Source organism: Physeter macrocephalus, chromosome 9 (genome assembly GCF_002837175.3).
Source record: "Physeter macrocephalus isolate SW-GA chromosome 9, ASM283717v5, whole genome shotgun sequence".
Lineage (NCBI taxonomy): Eukaryota > Metazoa > Chordata > Mammalia > Artiodactyla > Physeteridae > Physeter > Physeter macrocephalus.
Window position 1 is genome coordinate 8,976,101 of NC_041222.1, and position 18,321 is coordinate 8,994,421.

The window sequence follows — 18,321 nt, forward strand, 5'->3', positions numbered from 1 at the left end:
CATGAGCCATGGCCCGTGAGCCTGTGCGTCCGGAGCCTGTGCTCCGCGACGGGAGAGGCCACAACAGTGAGAGGCCTGCGTACCAGAAAAAAAAAAAAAAAAAAAAGAAGAAGAAGCTGTGAATAGGCAAGGAATGATTCTCTCCTAGAGCCTATAGAGGAATCATGGCCTTGCTGACACCTTGATTTTGGACATCCAACCTCCAGAACTGTGAGAGAATACATTTCTGTTGTTTTAAGTCACCTGGTTTATAGTACTTGTTACGGCAGCTCTAGGAAACCAGTACACTGGTGTTGCCCCCTTTTATTCCAATTCGGATTGAGGCTACTGTGACATGTACATAGGCCAGGAGGAGGCACTGGGCAGTGTGCAAAGGTGGCACAGGCTCTGTTCTTCCAGTTCTTCCTCCCTTAAGACACAGAGGGATGGGTATAGATTTCTACCAGCTTTACAGTTAGGAGAGCTCTGACTTGCCCAAGGGCACAGAGCAGGTTGGACAAGCTCAACGGTGCCCTGGAGAAAGCTCAGGACCTGACGTCAGGCAGACTTGCATGCAGACTCTGGCCTCAACACTTCACATCCATGCGACCCAGGACAAGTGACGTCTCTCCCCAATGTCCCGTTTCTCCAGCTGTACAAGGGGAGTAAAAATGTATACCTTAAGGCTATGGAGACAGCATGGGAAAGGAACCTAGCACAGTTCTCCCGTAGCAGGTGCTCAGGAAGTCATAGATGATGGAGATGCTGGCTGTGATGATGGTGATTTCTGGCAAAGCTAGGACTCTCACCCGATCTCCCCATCACCGCAGCCCACCTCCACCTCCAGGGCTGTTCCCTCCATCCCTTTGTGCCCTGCTATTGGGGCAGCTCTGAGCTCCAGCAGACCCCAAATCCTGCACTCAGCAGCTGGGATGAGGGACTGAGTCCTGAGTTAAGAAAATGCCAGCGTCTGCCTTAGTTCCCTCTGTCACTTCCCAGCCTGACGCAATCACTGCTCTCAACTCAGTAACAGCCCCTGTGTCAGGGCTTTGTGTTTTAAATAATGCTCCCCTGGTATAACTGATGTTTATGCAGAATCAGTGCTTTCAAAAGCTAACAGCCTCCTTATTTGTATAGCCTGAGCTGTCGCCAGGTTGCCCTGGAAGGTGAAAATTTTTGCTAGTTTTTCTCCCCTCTTCCTTTGTTTCTCTCTGTTGTTCTGTCTCTTCTCTTTCCACTCGTACAGTATCTTTCTCTTCACTTTCATTCTCTGTCTTGCTGTGTCTGTCTCCTTCCCCCATCCCCTTCCTCTCTCCCCCCTCCCCTCCCTCCCTCCTCTCCACCTCCTCTGTACACTTCAACATTTGTCCTCCTTACCTTGGTATTTTCTCCTTTTTAAATCTCTGGGTCTTACTCCTGTTTCTCCCTTGCTTTCTCCTGATCTAGCTCTGCATTTTTTCTCTCTTTACACCCTTTGCTTCCGTTTTCCTCTCTTTTAATCTCCCTCTCTATGACACTCCTGGGTGTGTCTCTCTAACTCTCTCTCCCTCTCTCTGTGTGTGTATCTATCCACTTGTCAATTCATCCATCCTTCCATCTATCCATCCATCCACCTTCTTCTGGATGAGGGTGTTTCTGCCTCTCAGTTTCTCTTCTTTCTTTCTAGCACATTCTCTATATGTTTATCTCTTTTCTTGCTCTCGCACTCTCTCAGATTGTCTCTCCCTCCGTCTTTATCTCCTTCCCTCACTTATCACTTCTTCTCAGGATATTAATATTTTAATAGCTTTAATGTCTTTCCAGGACCCTCAACCCTTTCCATGATTCAAAAGTGGCAGATCTCCGAAGAGCTTCAGTTCAGGGACTGTTGATTCTCTTCCTCCATCTACCTGTTACCCTGACCTCAGTCTATAAAAGTTAGGAAGTGATGGATAAGCTTGCAGCTCTCTTCCTCACATATTCTTTTTTGTCCCTATACAACAGCCCTGAGCATGAAGGATTTGGGATGGGGACCCAGAGTTGGGGGTAGGCAGGGGAGTGTCCTCTTTGGAGATACTCTTGGTAAAATTACCGATTGGTGGTGGTGGCATCCATGCCTTCTGGTGTTTTCTTTGTTTCACTTGAAAAACATTTACTTAACACAAGTTCTTACTAAGCCTTGTGCTGGGGGCTAAAGTGGAATGACTAAGTCATGAGCCTTTCACTCAAGAAGCTTACAGTCTCTTTGGGAAACCATAGAGTTGTTGATGAAGATCAGTAAAATAATAGATTTAAACAATGGACTCAAAGGGAAAAGGAATTAATTCTGCTTGGGGGAAGTAGAGAAGGTTTCACAAAGGAGGTCACAGTAAGCTTGGTGGAGGTAAGGACTTTGTCCAATGTCACTACTGCATCCCTAGTACCTAGAATGGTGCCTGGCACATAGTAAACACTCAATAAACATTTGTAGTATATGAATGAATGAATGAATTCGAATATGAACTTGAATTTGAATAATTTTTAAGGATTCTTAGGATTTTGCGGGGGAGAAAATTTGGAGCTGAGCATGCCAAGCAGTAAAGCCTGGTTAAGGATTCAGAAAAGTAAAGGTACATACTGTACTCAGATCCCCTCTTCAGGGCTGACCCACCCATCCTCCAGAATGTGGCTGAGGCTCACAGCTCTGTCCCTCACTGGGCACTGCCTTCAGCCACAAGGAACTGCCTCTCCCAAGGATACCCCCTTCCAAATGGCAGCCGTACCAATGACTGGCTGATGTGGTGTTGCAGAGGCCTGGATCCCTTGCCTCCATTCAGGGTGTCCCTAAAGGGCCATCCAAGCTCCAGAGCTCCCCTCAGGACCCACTGAGGCTTCAGATCTACATGGCATCAACCACATGGCAGAACAGCCTCTCCCTTGCCCAATCCTGCCTTGCTCACTTCCTACAAGTATATCCCAAGAGGGCTCCTTGATAAACCTCGTATATGCAATGCTCTGTTTCAGAGTCTGTTTTCAGTGAACCTGACCTAAGTTTGTGTGTTTAGGGAATGAGAAGAGACCTGTGGCTATCAAATGGAGACTATGAGGACAAGGTAAAATGTAGCCAGGCGGGTAGGCAGGAACAGATTGTATGAAGGACCTTGAATGCCAGTGAAACTAATTTAGATTTTCTTCTATAAGTAATGGAGAACTATTGATCCATGGGGTATCTAATTAGAGCGGGGACTTACTAAGTTCACTGGCAGTCAGTATGAAAGATGGGATAGAAGGGGATAAGGCTGGAGTCAGGGAATAAGCTAGGAGACTGAAACCTGGAGCTCCAAGCCTGAGGAGAGAAAGGATGGGGGAAGGGATGAAGGATGGTCCAGAGACATCAGCAGTAGGGCTCACTGGCCTCCTCTTACAACATGTACATGTACCAGCATCTCCCTTTCTTTCAAAATTCCAGATTCCATGAGGCATACAACATGGAAGAATATAGTGCCACTTTTTACTGCCTGTAGTGTCCCTTTAATAATATCTCCTGCAAGTGTAGGCATCATAAATAATCCGGTGCTAGGATATTCCTTATTTGGGACCCTTTTTCCAGAATCTTCCATTTGTATCTCTCATGTAATAGAATTTTGGCAGATCCATGGATTATGGTAGCTAGTCTAGTCTTGTCTCTTGTGAACCCCATTTGGGAGGAGTCATGCATTTGCCTAGAATCTTATCACCTTTACAACAGCTGATGCTACCATTACTGATGGGGTGATTTGTATGCAGCAGTCTGAAAAATAAAGTTCTAGGGTACGAGGGTCAGACAGTTCTGTGTTTGTATCTTGGTTCTGCTGTTTATAGGCTGTGTAATAATTTGGGGTAAGCCCCATACCTCCCATAGCTTCAATTTATATACACAACGTTGGAATAATAGGAATTTTGCAGAGTTGCAGAGTTGTTATGGGGAGGTCTGGACTCTGTAGAAACATGTATAATGCAAGTTAAGAGTTGTGTAGTGGGAAGAACTTTCTCTTTGGGCTCAGATGGAGCTTGGCACGGACTTTAGTTCTGCCACAGTACAGGCTTGGTGACCTTCAAAACACTTCACCTTTCTTTTCTTCTTTTTTTTTTTAAATAAAGTGTAGTTGATTTACAATATTGTGTTAGTTTCCGGTGTACAACAAAGTGATTCAATTATATACATTTTTTTTCAGATTCTTGTCCATTGTAGGTTATTACAGGTTATTAAATATAGTCTCCTGTGCTCTACAGTAAATCCTTGTTGTTAATCTATTTTATATATAGTAGTGTGTATCTGTTAATCCCATTCTTCTAATTTATCCCTCCCTCCCTTTCCCCTTTGGTAACCGTTAAGTTTGTTTTCCATGTCTGTGAGTCTGTTTCTGTTTTGTGAATAAGTTCATTTGTATTTATTTTAGATTCCACATGTAAGTGATATCATATAATATTTGTCTTTCTCTGTCTGACTTGCTTCACTTAGTATAATCTCTAGGTCCATCTGTGTTGCTGCAAATGGCACTATTTCATTCCTTTTTATGGCTGAGTAATATTCCATTGTATACATGTACCACTTCTTTATCCATTCCTCTGTTGATGGACACTTAGGTTGCTTCCATGTCCTGGCTTTGTAAATGATACTTCACCTTTCTGAGCCACAGATCACTTATTGGTAAAATGGAAATCTCATGCCTACTTTCCAAAATTATGAGGATTAGTGAAATAAAGCATACCAAGTTCCAAATATATTCCTCTTTATCAAAACTAGACATCCATCGGAAATTCCACGGTGGTCCAGTTGTTAGGACTCGGCATTTTCACTGCTGGGGCTGGGGTTCGATCCCTGGTCAAGGAACTAAGATCCCACAAGCCACGAGGTGCAGCCAAAAAACATACAACAACAAAAAACTAGACAACCATCATGTCATATGATGATATACCTAATGAATTTGTTTCTTTTTGTTTTTCTTTACTTCTTATTTTTTTTTAATTTATTTTTGCTGTACGTGGGCCTCTCACTGTTGTGGCCTCTCCCGTCACGGAGCACAGGCTCAGAGGCCGTGGCTCACGGGCCCAGCCGCTCCGCGGCATGTGGGATCTTCCCGGACCGGGGCACGAACCCGTGTCCCCTGCATCGGCAGGCGGACTCTCAACCACTGCGCCACCAGGGAAGCCCGTTACTTCTTATTTTTTAAATATGTATTTCATTTTCTTCATTGTAAGTATAATAAATGATGATCTCAAAAGTAATAAATGCACATTACAATTATTTTTAACCCAGTGATACAGATGTCTCTGGAATTTAACCATCTCCTTTCTCTCCAAGGGAAGAAGCCATGCTGTCCACATACTTTGAAACCATCAATGACCTGCTGTCCTCCTTTGGGCCCGTCCGTGACTGCTCTCGGAACAATGGGGGCTGTACTCGAAACTTCAAGTGTGTGTCTGACCGCCAGGTGGACTCCTCGGGATGTGTGGTAAGTGCCATTGGCCTATGAACATGGTGCTGGCCCAGGTGCCAAGGCTACATGCTGGAGGCCCCTCCCTGTGAGGGGCAGCTGGTCAAGGAAGATCATGCTACTCATAGCACCTACCTCTGTGGCCTTCAGCACACCAGGCTGCCTTGGTTTCCTCATGTGCAAAGCGGGATAATTAAACTTACCTCCTGGAAGTGTTGGAGGAATGAAATGAGATATTAGAGCTTTAGTACCCAATAGGTAGGTCCTTGAGAGCTCCTGGCCTCTGGCTCACCAACACCCCAGGCCCTGCCCCTGCCCCGCCCCACCGGTACAAGATCCACCAATCCGCTGCAAGCTCTTAATTGGATTAAGGGTCTGAGGGTGTGGTCACTCTCAATCCCCAGGTAGAACAATGAACACCTTTGAAGGAATTCTGTTTACAAATCTCCAGAAACACCTCTGCATAGGATCATGTATAAAGGTTCTCAGAAGAAACGAGTTGGGGCTTTAGCCCTCTCCAGTGTATTGACACTGGGGTTTAGCCTTCCAGGAAGCTTACAGTCCATTTGAGAGTGAGGTAGGGCCTGCCTTCTTTCTGTGCACTCAGTAGGGAACATCTCACCTGTGCAGAAGAGAAGTTTCAGCTGAGACCTAAGGTTTGTAGAAGGCTTCCTGGAGAAGTTGGTGTCTTAACTGGCTTCAAAACGTCTTTTGAAGACGTTTTGGGTCAACGTACATTAGGAAAAGAGTGGGAATGGCCAAGGCAAAGCCATGGAGCGGGGGTGGTGGCCTTGTTTGCCTGGAGCTTTAATATCAAATGTGGGATAAGGACACAGAAGAAGATATGTGAGGATCACTGTTGCTTATAGAAGAGGGTCCTTAACTGGATGATTTGTTTATAGGAATGACCAAAGGTGCTTGTTTAAAATGCACATTCCAGGTTCCACACTAGAAATTTTGATTCTATAGACGGGTTTCTGTCCCAGGAACCTGAATTTGTAACAATGTAATGAGTGTGTATATGTGTGAGACGTGGGAGTGTGTTGGAAGCACACTTGGGAAACGTTGTCCTACAAGCTGAACACCTTAGCCGGGTACTCAGTGCCTTCTTGATCTGGCCCCTTTCCAACCTCGCCATCACTTTACTTGATTCTCCACTAGAGCCAAATGGAGCTGATTAGTTGTTGTTCCTGAAGATACTTACCACCAATGTAGGAAGCAGAGTGACTTTTCAAGGTCTCACCACAAGGTGGCAGGATGGAGACCCAAGAACATGTCTCCAGTACTCTCAGTGTTAGAGCCACTTGGGGCTGCTTTCCTGAGGAGCTGAGAAGAGACAGCAGCAAAGAACCTTGGAAACAAGGCTGGTCTGAGTGAAGTGGGCTTACGCCCTGACTTGGTCATTGGCGAGCTTTAAAATCTGTGTTGACCTCATTAGCCTCAGTTTCTTCATCTTTCAAAGAGAGCAACAGCTCTTGAACTCACAGGCTTTCTGAAAAACCAAAGAATGTAACTGGAAATTATTTGAGATTTACCCAGTGCCATTTGTGTGTGATATGATGAAAGCCACAGCTACTGATGTATTTATGTAGGGGATATGATATGATATTTGGGGCCACAAAAATTCAAGAGCACCATGTATTTAATTTCCTATAGTGCTTCTACGACTGAATTTCATTTATTTTCTGCTCCATCCATTGGCAGTGGAAACGGAATTCTAGTTCAGTTTAGGTGTGCTGCCTCCTACCATTTCCTGAATGTCTAAGTCCAAGGGGACCGAGGTACTTGTAAGGCATGGGAGTGAGGGGATGCTTGATGTGGACCATCACCTCTCAACTGTAGTACCTGCTGTCTCATCTGGCCCTTGTCCATCACTCTCCTTCCTTTTTGGCATAAGCCAGGACCTCCCTGTTCCACCTGATCTATAGGTGCGTGGTCCATCCTGGCATCTGCTGCCGGTTCTCTTCATCTCCACCACTCGTCATTGGAGGCCATCTGGTTTTAACCATTAGATAGCTTACCCACCCTATTGAGGAAATGAGGAATGTCCAGCAGCTCTTCTACACAACGCTCAGGACATGAGGGTCTGAGGGGAGCTGGCCGAAGCCCTCTTGATCCAGACAGACCATGAAGGCATTTGTAGATGGCAGCTTTCGTGTCAGGGCAGAGCACTCGACCACATTTGCCATCCACTGGACACCATCTGGCAAGTGAGACACAGACCCCCCCCCTTTGCCTTCAGATCCTTCAAACCCACCTGATTTTCTACAGCCCTCGTCCTTTCCAACCACCCATGTCATTAGCCTGGTGGGAATAGAGACAGGGTCTCTTTAACAAGGTCATCTTGCTTGACTTCCAACATTGCTCTCTTCCCCCCAGATCAAGTAGTCTTTATGGGTGGGAGGGAGGCCACTTCTCTAACAGATCACAGATTCTTCCTATTATTACTATTATCATTATTCCTTCTAATTCGACCTCAACTTCTGAAACCCAAAATTAAAAAAAAAAAATTTCCTTCTCTTGCTTGGTGTTCTGATTCTGCTGTGCTAATCTGCTCCTGGGATAATGGGTCCTCAGGCATGCAGCTGCCCAAATTGGGGAGGGTCTTAGGATGTGTCGTAGGCAGAATAATGGACCCCCAAGGATGTCCACATTCTACTGCCTAGAACCTGTGAATATGTTACCTTCCATGACAAAGGAGAATTCAATTCACATATGGATTTAGTTGCTAGTAAGCTGAATTTTGAAGAGAAAGATTATCTTGAGTTATCAGGATGAGCCCAGGGCAACCAAAACCCTTAAATATGGGAGAGGCAGCAGAGGAATTCAGAGCGATGCCGCATTGCTGGCTTTGAAGACGGAGGAAGGGGGTTCTAAGTTAAGGAAAGTCTCTAGAAGTTGGATGAGGCAAGGAAATGGATTCCCCCTCCCCCAACTAGAGCCTCTAGAAAAGGATTGTAGCCTTGTTGAGACCTTGAATTTAGCCCACTAGGCTTTTTTTCTACTTCTAACCTGTAGCACTGCAAGATAAATTTGTGTTTCTTAAGCTGTCCTGTTCATGGTAATTTGTTACAAGAGCGCTAGAACACTAATTCAGGTGAGCAATAATATGGGAAGGGAGGTTGATCCTGGAGATAATATATAAAAAATTATCCTGTCATTTTGATTTTTAATTATTTCCGGGGAGACCCTCACCTCTTGACCAGGGATAGAGAAAGTAAAAGTGAATGAAGCATCAAAAGAGTGAGGGAGGGAGTCTTGTGTTCCGCTTCAATGTGCTAAAGAGTACGGAAAAAAAAAAAAAGTTATCTATTAGAAGTGGTCTAAATGTGACAAACTTAATGATGTCAGCAACGCACAGCTTGAAAAGTAAGCTATGGTTCCATTTATTCCGTGTGGCAGTATAAACATTGCAAAATTCTAATCAAGATAGAGGGCAAAACCAAAGAAAACCGTAAGCACTTAATCATGATACCCTGTGGAGGATGTCCCCACCGTCTCTAAGTAGCTGCTGCCCCCTGAAGCATTTCACTGCCTCTGTTCCCTTGTGTTATCCTGGTTTTCCCAGCTCCACTCAACCCCAGACAATCTGGTGATCAAAACGTATCCTCCTCAGCCCCTTTAGAAATGTCAATTCACAGCTCACCGTCAGTGTTCCAATTTTCTGTTATTGTGTAATAAACCTAATTTGCAGCAACAGGGGTGGACCTAGAAATTATCATTCTGAGTGAAGTAGGTCAGACAGAGAAAGACAAGTATCATATGGTATCATTTATATGTGGAATCTAAAGAAATGATACAAATGAACTTATTTACAAATCAGAAACAGACTCACAGACTTAGAAAACAAACTTATGGTTACCAGAGGGGAAAGGTGGGGCTGGGGAGGGATAAGTTAGGAGTTTGGGATTAACATATTCACACCACTATATATAAAATAGATGATCAACAAGGATCTACTGTATAGCACAGGGAACTCTACTCAATATTCTGTAATAAACTAAATGGGAAAAAAATCTGGAAAACAATATATATGTATATCATATATATATCATATATATGTCATATATATCATATATATGTCATATATCATGTATGTCATATATATCATATATATGAATGTCACTTTGCTGTACACCTGAAAATAACACACTGTAAATCAAATATACTCTGATATAAAATAAAAATTAAAAAAGAAGTTCTATTGAACAGTGGTTATCTACAACACAGTTTATAGTTCTCATTTTTAAAAAATATGGCTGTATGAAGATCATACCTGATTTTTAGAGAATGTTAGTAATTTGAAAAATTAATTACATTAAGAAAAGAATGAGTTAAAAAAAGAAAAAACTCTGGCTTAAAACAACTAGTTCGTTTTGCTCACAGTGTTGTGGGTCAGGAATATGTGAAGGGCTCAGCTGGGTGATTTGTCTCTGGTCCATGGCAGGTAGTGTATCTGTAGCTGGAGGATTTGCTTTCCAGAGGACCCCTTCACTTACATGTCTGGTTATGGGGCTGGTGTGGCTTACAGTTGATCCTGGCTCTGTTAGACCTCAGCTGGGTCCGTCTCTAGAGCACTTGCCCATGGTGTCTCCATCTGGCTTGGGCTTCTCATGCCGTGGAGGCTGGATTTGCAAAGGAGATATCCCAAGATCAAGTGCTCCAAGAGCCTAGGCAGAAGCTGTACGTCTTCTTAGCACCTAGCCTCAGAAGTTCCAGGACATCATTTCTACCACAGTCTGTTGGTCAAACAGGTCATTGATTTCAGCTCAGATTCAAGGGAAATGAACTGGACTTCACTTGTCCATGAGAGGAGTAGCCAAGAATATGTGGCCATCTTTAATCTACCCATTTTCCTGCAGCTTGGACTCACAGACCAGAAAGGGACCCTGGAGATCTTCTAAGCAAGCCAGCACCTCTCCCACTGTACAGACAGAAAAACAAAGGGCTAGAAAGATGTGGGAGTCGCTCAAGTTCATGTAGGGAAGCAGTAATAGAATCAAGATTTGATCGCAAAACTCCTTCCATGCAGTTGTACCTTCCTAGGTCATGGCCTTTTAGCATCATCGTTGCCACTGTAGCAGTCCAAGTATTGACTTAGCAACACTGTATCCAGCACTGTGAATGTAACAGAGGACACAAGAACAACAGCCCTGCCTTTTTTTTATAAGCTAGTTCAGAAGGCAAGATGGGCTTCGGCAGGGCTGCAGCGTGACCTTGAACAGGTCACTTTGTATCTCTGCACAAGAATATCCATAGGGCTGATATGAACACCAGAGGGAAGGGAGGAGATGTGGGAGAGAACCAACACTCATTGAGCACCTATTGTGTGCCATTTCGCTTATGTTCATGGCGGTTCAATGCTTATAACCACCCCCCTAGATGGGTATTATTGTATCCATTTTACAAAAGAGAAAAACCAGTACTATAAGAGCAACCATCCTCACAGTGACTGCGTGCCAGACATGATTCTAAGTGATTTGCTTATTTTAACCAATTTAATTCTCACAGTCATCCTATGAGCTAGGTTTTATGATTATCTCTTACACATGAGAAAAATGAAACTGTCTGGTTGGGAATGGGAGTATGGAAAGAGCACAAAGGAGCGTGGGAAAAAAGGGCAGTGCTAGGAGCCTTTATAGAAATTTAGGACTGAGAGGTACAGAGATTTATACACTTCCTGGGCCCTATAGAGTGATGGTGTCTCTTAGGAGGTGTGTCTAATGTCAGTTTCCAGCCCTGCCTCTGAATTCCAGATCAATCCCACTCTCCCCAACCCCCTGCAAGTCACCCAACCACATTCCCATTTCCTTTTCTCCCTCTTTTTTTTTTTTCCCCACTTTGACCTAAAAAGCCATCTGGCCTCCCGGGTATTAGGAAGGACCAGAAGACCCCTGATTGCCCTTGAAATGCTGAGAGGCAACAAAAAAAATGCTGCCTTTTAAAAAGTCAAGATGAGTAAAGTTACAAATTTTCATTTATTATAGGTCAGGCTCCTCTCTGGCACCACTCAGAGGGCAGCAAAGACTGACATCTGGTTCAGTTAGGGAGAGGGAGGCTGCTTCTTTCCATTCCTCATGTTTTCCCCTTTCAGGGACTCAACTGGACTGTAATGAAAGGAAACAAAACTCAAGAAGAGCTGGGGACACAAGTAAGGGGAATCGGAAGAGTGAGAAATCACTTTGAAGCCCAGCCCAGGCCCTGCTGACTGGGAAGCCCAGCCCAGTGTGCCTGGCTTCCTGCCCTTCTGTACCGGCAGAGCAGGGCTGAGCCTTGGTGGGGTCTGGGCCCTGCCAAGTGGGTCTTCAGCCCAGAAATGGACTCTCCATCCCTGAAGGTCAGCGACAGGGGGTGTGATGGATTCACGGTCCGAGCAGGATAGGTTTTGCCAGGGTCCAAAATAGGAGGAATGACGCTTGTCACATTTTTCTTATTAAACGTCTTCATAAATATGCAGTCAAGAGGCAAAGCCTCTTTATGCAGACTCTCTCAGAGACGCTTGGCCTGGGAAGCAGAATTTAAAGGGCGAAGCATCTTGCATATGGTGTCCTCATCAAAGTGCTTTCTGCTCAGACAGGTCCATAGACAGGTAACTTTCTTTTTTTTTCTTCCTTTTGTTTGACAAATCGTTTTATTATTGTTTGTCTCAACAATATACACTGCCCAGAAAGTACCACATGCCTATGTGGTGCGGTGCGTGTAAAGAACCTCTTCTTTAATGGCTTTAAGGAGACACTTGCCTCTTTTTTTTTTTTTATCAGTTTTATTAGTTATCTGGTTTTTTTGGTTTGTTTTTAATTTTTTATAGATTTCTGTCTTTAATTAGTTAATTAATTTATTTATTTTGGGCTGTGTTGGGTCTTCGTTTCTGTGCGATGGCTTTCTCTAGTTGTGGCAAACGGGGGCCACTCTTCATCGCGGTGCGCGGGCCTCTCACTATCGCGGCCTCTCTTGTTGCGGAGCGCAGGCTCCAGACGCGCGGGCTCGGTAGTTGTGGCTCACGGGCCTAGTTGCTCCGCGGCATGTGGGATCCTCCCAGACCAGGGCTCGAACCCGTGTCCCCTGCATTAGCGGGCAGATTCTCAACCACTGCACCACCAGGGAAGCCCCTAGTTATCTGTTTTATACATATTAGTGTCTACATGTCAATCCCACTCTCCCAATCCATCCCACCACCACCGCCTCCCGCCGCTTTCCCGCCTTTGTGTCCATACGTTTGTTCTCTACATCTGTGTCTCTACTTCTCCCTTGCAAACTGGTTCATCTGTAACATTTTTCTAGATTCCACATATATGCATTAATATATGATATTTGTTTTTCTCTTTCTGACTTACTTCACTCTGTATGACAGACAGTCTCTAGGTCCATCCACATCTCTACAAAGGACCCAATTTCGTTCCTTTTTATGGCTGAGTAATATTCTGTTGTATATATGTGCCACATCTTCTTTATCCAGACAGAGAATTTTCTATGTGCACCTTTATCTGTAATACTAGTACCGATGGCATTAATTAATAAAGAAATCAATGCTATCAAATATACCAATAATAGTCTCACTGATGGAGCTGCATCTAGAGAGTGTTTGAGTGCTGATTATGGACGAGGCCCTGGGATAAGTGCTTAAAATGCATCATCACAGTGAATCCTCATAGCTGTCTGATGAGATGGGCATGATTACTACTCCTGTCTTGTCCGTGGGAAAACGGATTCAGAAAGCATGAGAAATTTGACCAGAGTATAAATTCAAACCCAGGTCTATCTAAATCCAGAGCTACTTTCTCACCTCGTCAGATGCAATTTCCAGAGGCTGAGGATAGTTCCCCAAGGATAAAGCAAATGCCCCCATGTCAGGGAGCATACAAGGAGGGGACACTTCCTCCTGCCCACGCTCCGTCAATGTCCAGGGTTCCTTCTTCCTCGTCTGTATCCAGGAGATCTGGAGGAAGAAAAAGGGAGTGAGGATTGGAAAAAGGGAGAGTCAGTGAAGGAAATTTCCAAAGAAGGAAATTGGAACTATGCCTCTTGATTCAATGCCTGTACACAAGGCTCAGACTTTGGGAGGTGAAAAGGAAGGGTGTTCCCTTTCAGTTGGGAGCTGTGCTTTTGCATCTTTTCTTTGTGAACTTCAGATAAAGCCCTCCTCCCTTCTACATATGGGGGTGAGGGGGGTGCAGTTTGGGGTTTCCAAGATTATAATGTGTGGCATTCTCTTAAAGCCTATGCACCCTTTTATGACATTAAACATTATTCCTCCCATGACATTTGAAGCTGTCTCTATTTTTTCCCCCTCATTTTATTTCTTTGGGACCCAGATTTGCTGGGTCTGATGGTATTTCTGGTAAGCTGGTTTTATTGTGTGGAAGTCATTATCTGTTAAAGTCAAGGAACAGCTCCCGCCCTTCCAAAGTGATGGGTTTTACCCTTTGCTTCCCAGAAGGATGGTGTGGAGGTAAAGAGCCCCAGATTGGAGGTAGGGGATAGAAGCTTCAGTCCTGGTTCTGCCACCTGTTGGCTGCAAGCTGGAATAAAGCCCTTCAGGAAGGCGGTGGCCATCTGTGTGGACCGCATGCTGGACCCAGAGAGGAAGCTTGGGACCAGACTGGGGACGGCCCGAGGAATTGCTAAGGGCCCTGAAATCTCATGACATGTGTTCCCAGAGGGCAGTGATTCTAGCATTGGAAAGATCTGAAGGCAGGGACAGGCAGCATGGGGTGGAGGCGAGGGCTGAACTCATTGGCTGGTGGGGAAAACAAACATACAGTGAGAGGGATGGTGGGGGGGGATCTCCATCCCTTTGCTTCCCTTTTGTAAGCATCTCTGACATTTTAATTATGTCTCATGCACCTGCATCAAACACCTTTTCACCCTAGGAAGGTACCACGAGAGAGAACGTATTTCCTCCTGCCATCACCTCTGCCTTCAGGAGGTCACAGTTTCTGGAATCAGAGAAACCTGGGCCCAAAACTTGCTCTTGTCACTCACTAGCCGTGTGACCTTGGGACAGATTACTTAAGGCCTCTGGGTCTTGGGTTCCTGTTGAGTAAAAGGGGATAATAATACCTGGCAAAGCTGCTATTAAGACTCACTGAGATAATGCATACCCAATGGGCCAGCACCTGGCCCTAAGTAGGCATGAAGCACCGTCACTATTATTATTATTATCTGATGTTTCACGCAGGGATGATGAGGATGGTGGTGGCAGTGATGATGAGAAGCTCACATTGTCTGAGTGCTCGCTGTGTCCAAAGCCCCTGACACGGTCTCCTTCTTGTCCCTTTTCTTATAGGTGGGAAAACTGAGGCAGAGAGAGCATAAATAACTCAGGTTCACACAGCTCTTAAATTCTAGAGCAGAGGGTTTCAGCCACGCATCCTGTTGCCAGAACTCTCATCCTTAACCGAGGCAGATTCTTCATAAACATCATTTGTAGTGGTTGCCTGATTTCTGTGGACAGGAATACTCCATCATGTACTATTGTCTTATTGTTGGACATTTTGAGTGTTCCAACTCTATTATAAACAATGTGCTCTGAGCACCTTTGGGAAGAAGGCTCCTTCTGTGTTTTATTTTCTTTCAAATGCATTTCCGGAGGTCTGTAAGGATGGTTTCAAATTGCGTTCTTGCTCCATGATTCTGGTGAAGGTATGGGATGGATTAAAATAAAAAGGAGGAGCTGTCTCTGGTTTTCTAACCTTTTCCCGTTTTGGGTGCTGGTTTTTGTTCTGGATCCAACTCAAGGGTGTTGGGCCGAATGGGCCCTTGAAGAAGGGAGTGATAGAATAAAAAGTAATACTTTAGGAAGTAGAGCCTGGTGAATTGTGCAAAAATGCATGTGGAAGAGAGTCCCAAAGCAGAGGAATGGTGCAGAGAAGAGTAAATGAGGCAGCAGGGCTGTCATCTCGTTGAGGACATGAGGGGGTCAGAGGCAGTGACTGCAAAGTTCTTAGTGGCCGTGCTGAGTGCTTGTGAGGAAGGATTCCATAGCTGTTGGAATGCTGATAGTTAGACAGCTTTTTCTTAGCTCTGAAATGGAAACCTTTGATAATTGTGTTTGTCTTAATTATAGTAAGAGAATTTTGGCATTTATAAGGTATTTTACCCCATCCAGTTTTCAATCTTCTTTTTATTTTTTTTTTTAGTTTTCTTTTAAGTAACTCATGCTCATTGTAAAATAAAATAAAACCAATTCAAACACTGATTAAATGTATAAAGAAAAAAAAAAGCAAGGTCCTCTTTATCACTTACTTTAGAGATAACTGTGCCACACTTTGAGCTATATATATATATATATATATCTCTTCCTATACATTTTCCCCCATGCATAAGCAAATATAAATAAGAATTTATACGTGTAAGTTTTTAAATGGAAGCGTAAAAAGTATACAGTCGTGTCCTTTGGGGGTAACTTTATATGTCAGAACTGCATGTCTTTATGTATGCATTTCAAAGAGCATTTCCCTTTCTTCTTTTTAAACGGGCTCCCTAACTTGATCTTAACCATATGTAAACCTTTTTCCTTATGTCAAAAATTAATATGAGCAAACCGAGGCCAGAAAACATAAGAGCAATGCTTGGCTTGAACCCAGGTGTCCTGAATTCCAATCTAGGGCCCTCTCTTCCGCACATGTAGTATCCTTCTTTTATTTTTTATCATCATTCTTTTATCTTTTATCATGGGTCTTGGGATAAGTGGATGAGAAATGATGTCATCATCATTACTGGTGTTAATTTGAAAAGTTATCTTTTTTTTTTCCTGTATTCTCCAGCTTCTTCCTGAACCCTGCCTTCATAAGTCTTCCCCCACCAGCCTATGTATTCTTGGAGACCATAGAAGTTGTCCAGGGATGGCAAACTGTTTGGAGCACAGGAAAAAGAATAACTGGACTCCTGCCAGCAGCCACGATCATGAAACCTTTTAGCCTTGAGGGAGCAAAGAGTGAGAAGGTTTCATAAAACAGTCATTAGCCTTTCTACTCACTGAGAAAATAGCACCTGGATAGAGTTATATATGTTTCTTGAGAAGTGGGCTAGTTAATCAGAATTCCAGTCCAGAGGAAAGAGCAGACTTGGCTGTGATACAGACTTGGGTTCAAATCACATCCCTTTCACCGGGAAGTTGGGTGACTTTGGGCAAATTGCCGAATGTATCTGAGCCTTTGTTATCTTGTCTGTCCATAAACTAGGAATGGTCCTTGTGCCTTATAATGTTGTTGGCTGAGCCCAGTTTGAATAGCTGGGTACCAGCCAGACACAGTTATGTAACCTCACTTGCCAGGGCCAGTACCAGTTGGATAGAGAGGAGCTTGGTGAGCTAGGGGACCTGGGATCCTCTTCTGGCTTCCATTGAGTCAAGAATTTTGTTTCACCATCATTGAAAGGAAAGGTGATTTCAAGAGCCCACTGTCCTGGGGATGGTACAGACCTAGGTTGTAACATGATCCTCCGTCTCAACGTGGCTCTACTTGTTGTGCGTTCTTAGCTAAACCCCTTATGCTTTCTACAAACTCAGAGACTTTAACTTGATTCTCTCTGGGGCTCTTTCCTTCCCTGCAACAGTCTGTAAATCAAAGCTGTGCTTGCGTCCCTAGAGGAAACAACCCAAAGGTCAGCCTATGCAACAGCCATTGGGACTTGTACCCTTCCCCACCCTCCCTTGGAGAGTTGTTCTTTTGTGCACAGTAAGCCTTAGGGAGAAGATGGGGTCCTCCACAGGGTGGAATTTCAGGCAGGAGTGTTGTAACCAACCTCCGTGATTCTGCTGTTGCCTCGTTTAGATAATGATGCATCTCAATTAAAAACTTGTTTCAGTTATAAAATTATTATATGCACATATTAAGAAGGTTTAGGATACAGAGGGAGGAAAATGAAGAAAAATATCACCCATAGTTATACCACCTCCAATAATCACCATTAACATTTCAATATTTCCTTTTAGTAGCTTTTCTACATGATAGAAATTTTAGCATAATAGATAGAAATTTTTGCATAACAGATAGAAAATTTTGCATAATATATTTTAGCAATTTTATTATGAAATATAATAGACATGTGGAAAAATGGGTAAAACATTACATGCCGTTTCATCAGTAGTAATTAAGTAATACCCATCACCCAGGTCAAGAATTAGAATATCGCCTGCATTCCACAAGCCCTCCCCTAACACACCCACTCTTTCTCTATTTCCCATTTTAGCTCCTCTTCCCCTCTAGACCTTCAGGCTAATCAGGCCCTTTATATTTTCTTTATAGTTTTCACACCTATGTATACATAGAACAACTTATTTTATTCTTTTGATTGTTGGTGGTGGATTACCTAGTATCCAACACATCTCTTTAAGCCAGGTAAAACTGATATTCTTCGTTGGTTGAGGCCAGAATTGGCTATCAGCTGGTTCACAGTTTTATTCAAATTTTAGCTGCATTTACAATGTAACCTCCAGGTACCTACTATATGCAGGACACTCTGTTAGGCTCCAAAGTTAACAGCAATGAACCGTGTCCTGGCAGCAAAAAGCTCACAATCTATTTACCTGGCTAAAAAATGATGCTTTGGTCCTACCATCATGAATCACATGTGGATGCTTCCTTACGGCCCAAACACGCAATAAACGTTCGCCTAATGATTCCCTCTGGTGTAGACTCTGGCCTAGGCTGTTGCTTCCTGTCCTTTGAATCTTTGGCACCCATATGAACATATTAGTTTTCTTTTTTCCAGCTGGTCCAAAACCTTGCAGGCTTTTTCCTAGGGCATAGTTTAAAATGTTACATCCTGGGTTCATCCTGGGTGAGAGGAAAAGCTTTGAGGCAGGGGATGGGGTTAGAGAGAGAAAAAGAACAAGTGTCTCTTAAGCTGCTTGTAAGTGTAACTTTGGATCTTGGAACCCTCGCAGCACCCCAGCCAAATGCTA

At 43.9% G+C, this 18,321-nt stretch overlaps 1 protein-coding gene across 3 annotated transcripts in view; it reads left to right on the forward strand.

The window, feature by feature from the left end:
• ASTN2 (astrotactin 2) overlaps nt 1–18,321 on the forward strand; it is a 961,664-nt gene that overhangs the window by 576,079 nt on the left and 367,264 nt on the right. For all 3 annotated transcript variants that reach the window (XM_024126377.1, XM_024126379.2, XM_024126378.1), the window contains one exon: nt 5,282–5,432. In XM_024126377.1, coding sequence (XP_023982145.1) covers nt 5,282–5,432 — 151 coding nt within the window. The remainder of the gene's footprint in view (nt 1–5,281; nt 5,433–18,321) is intronic.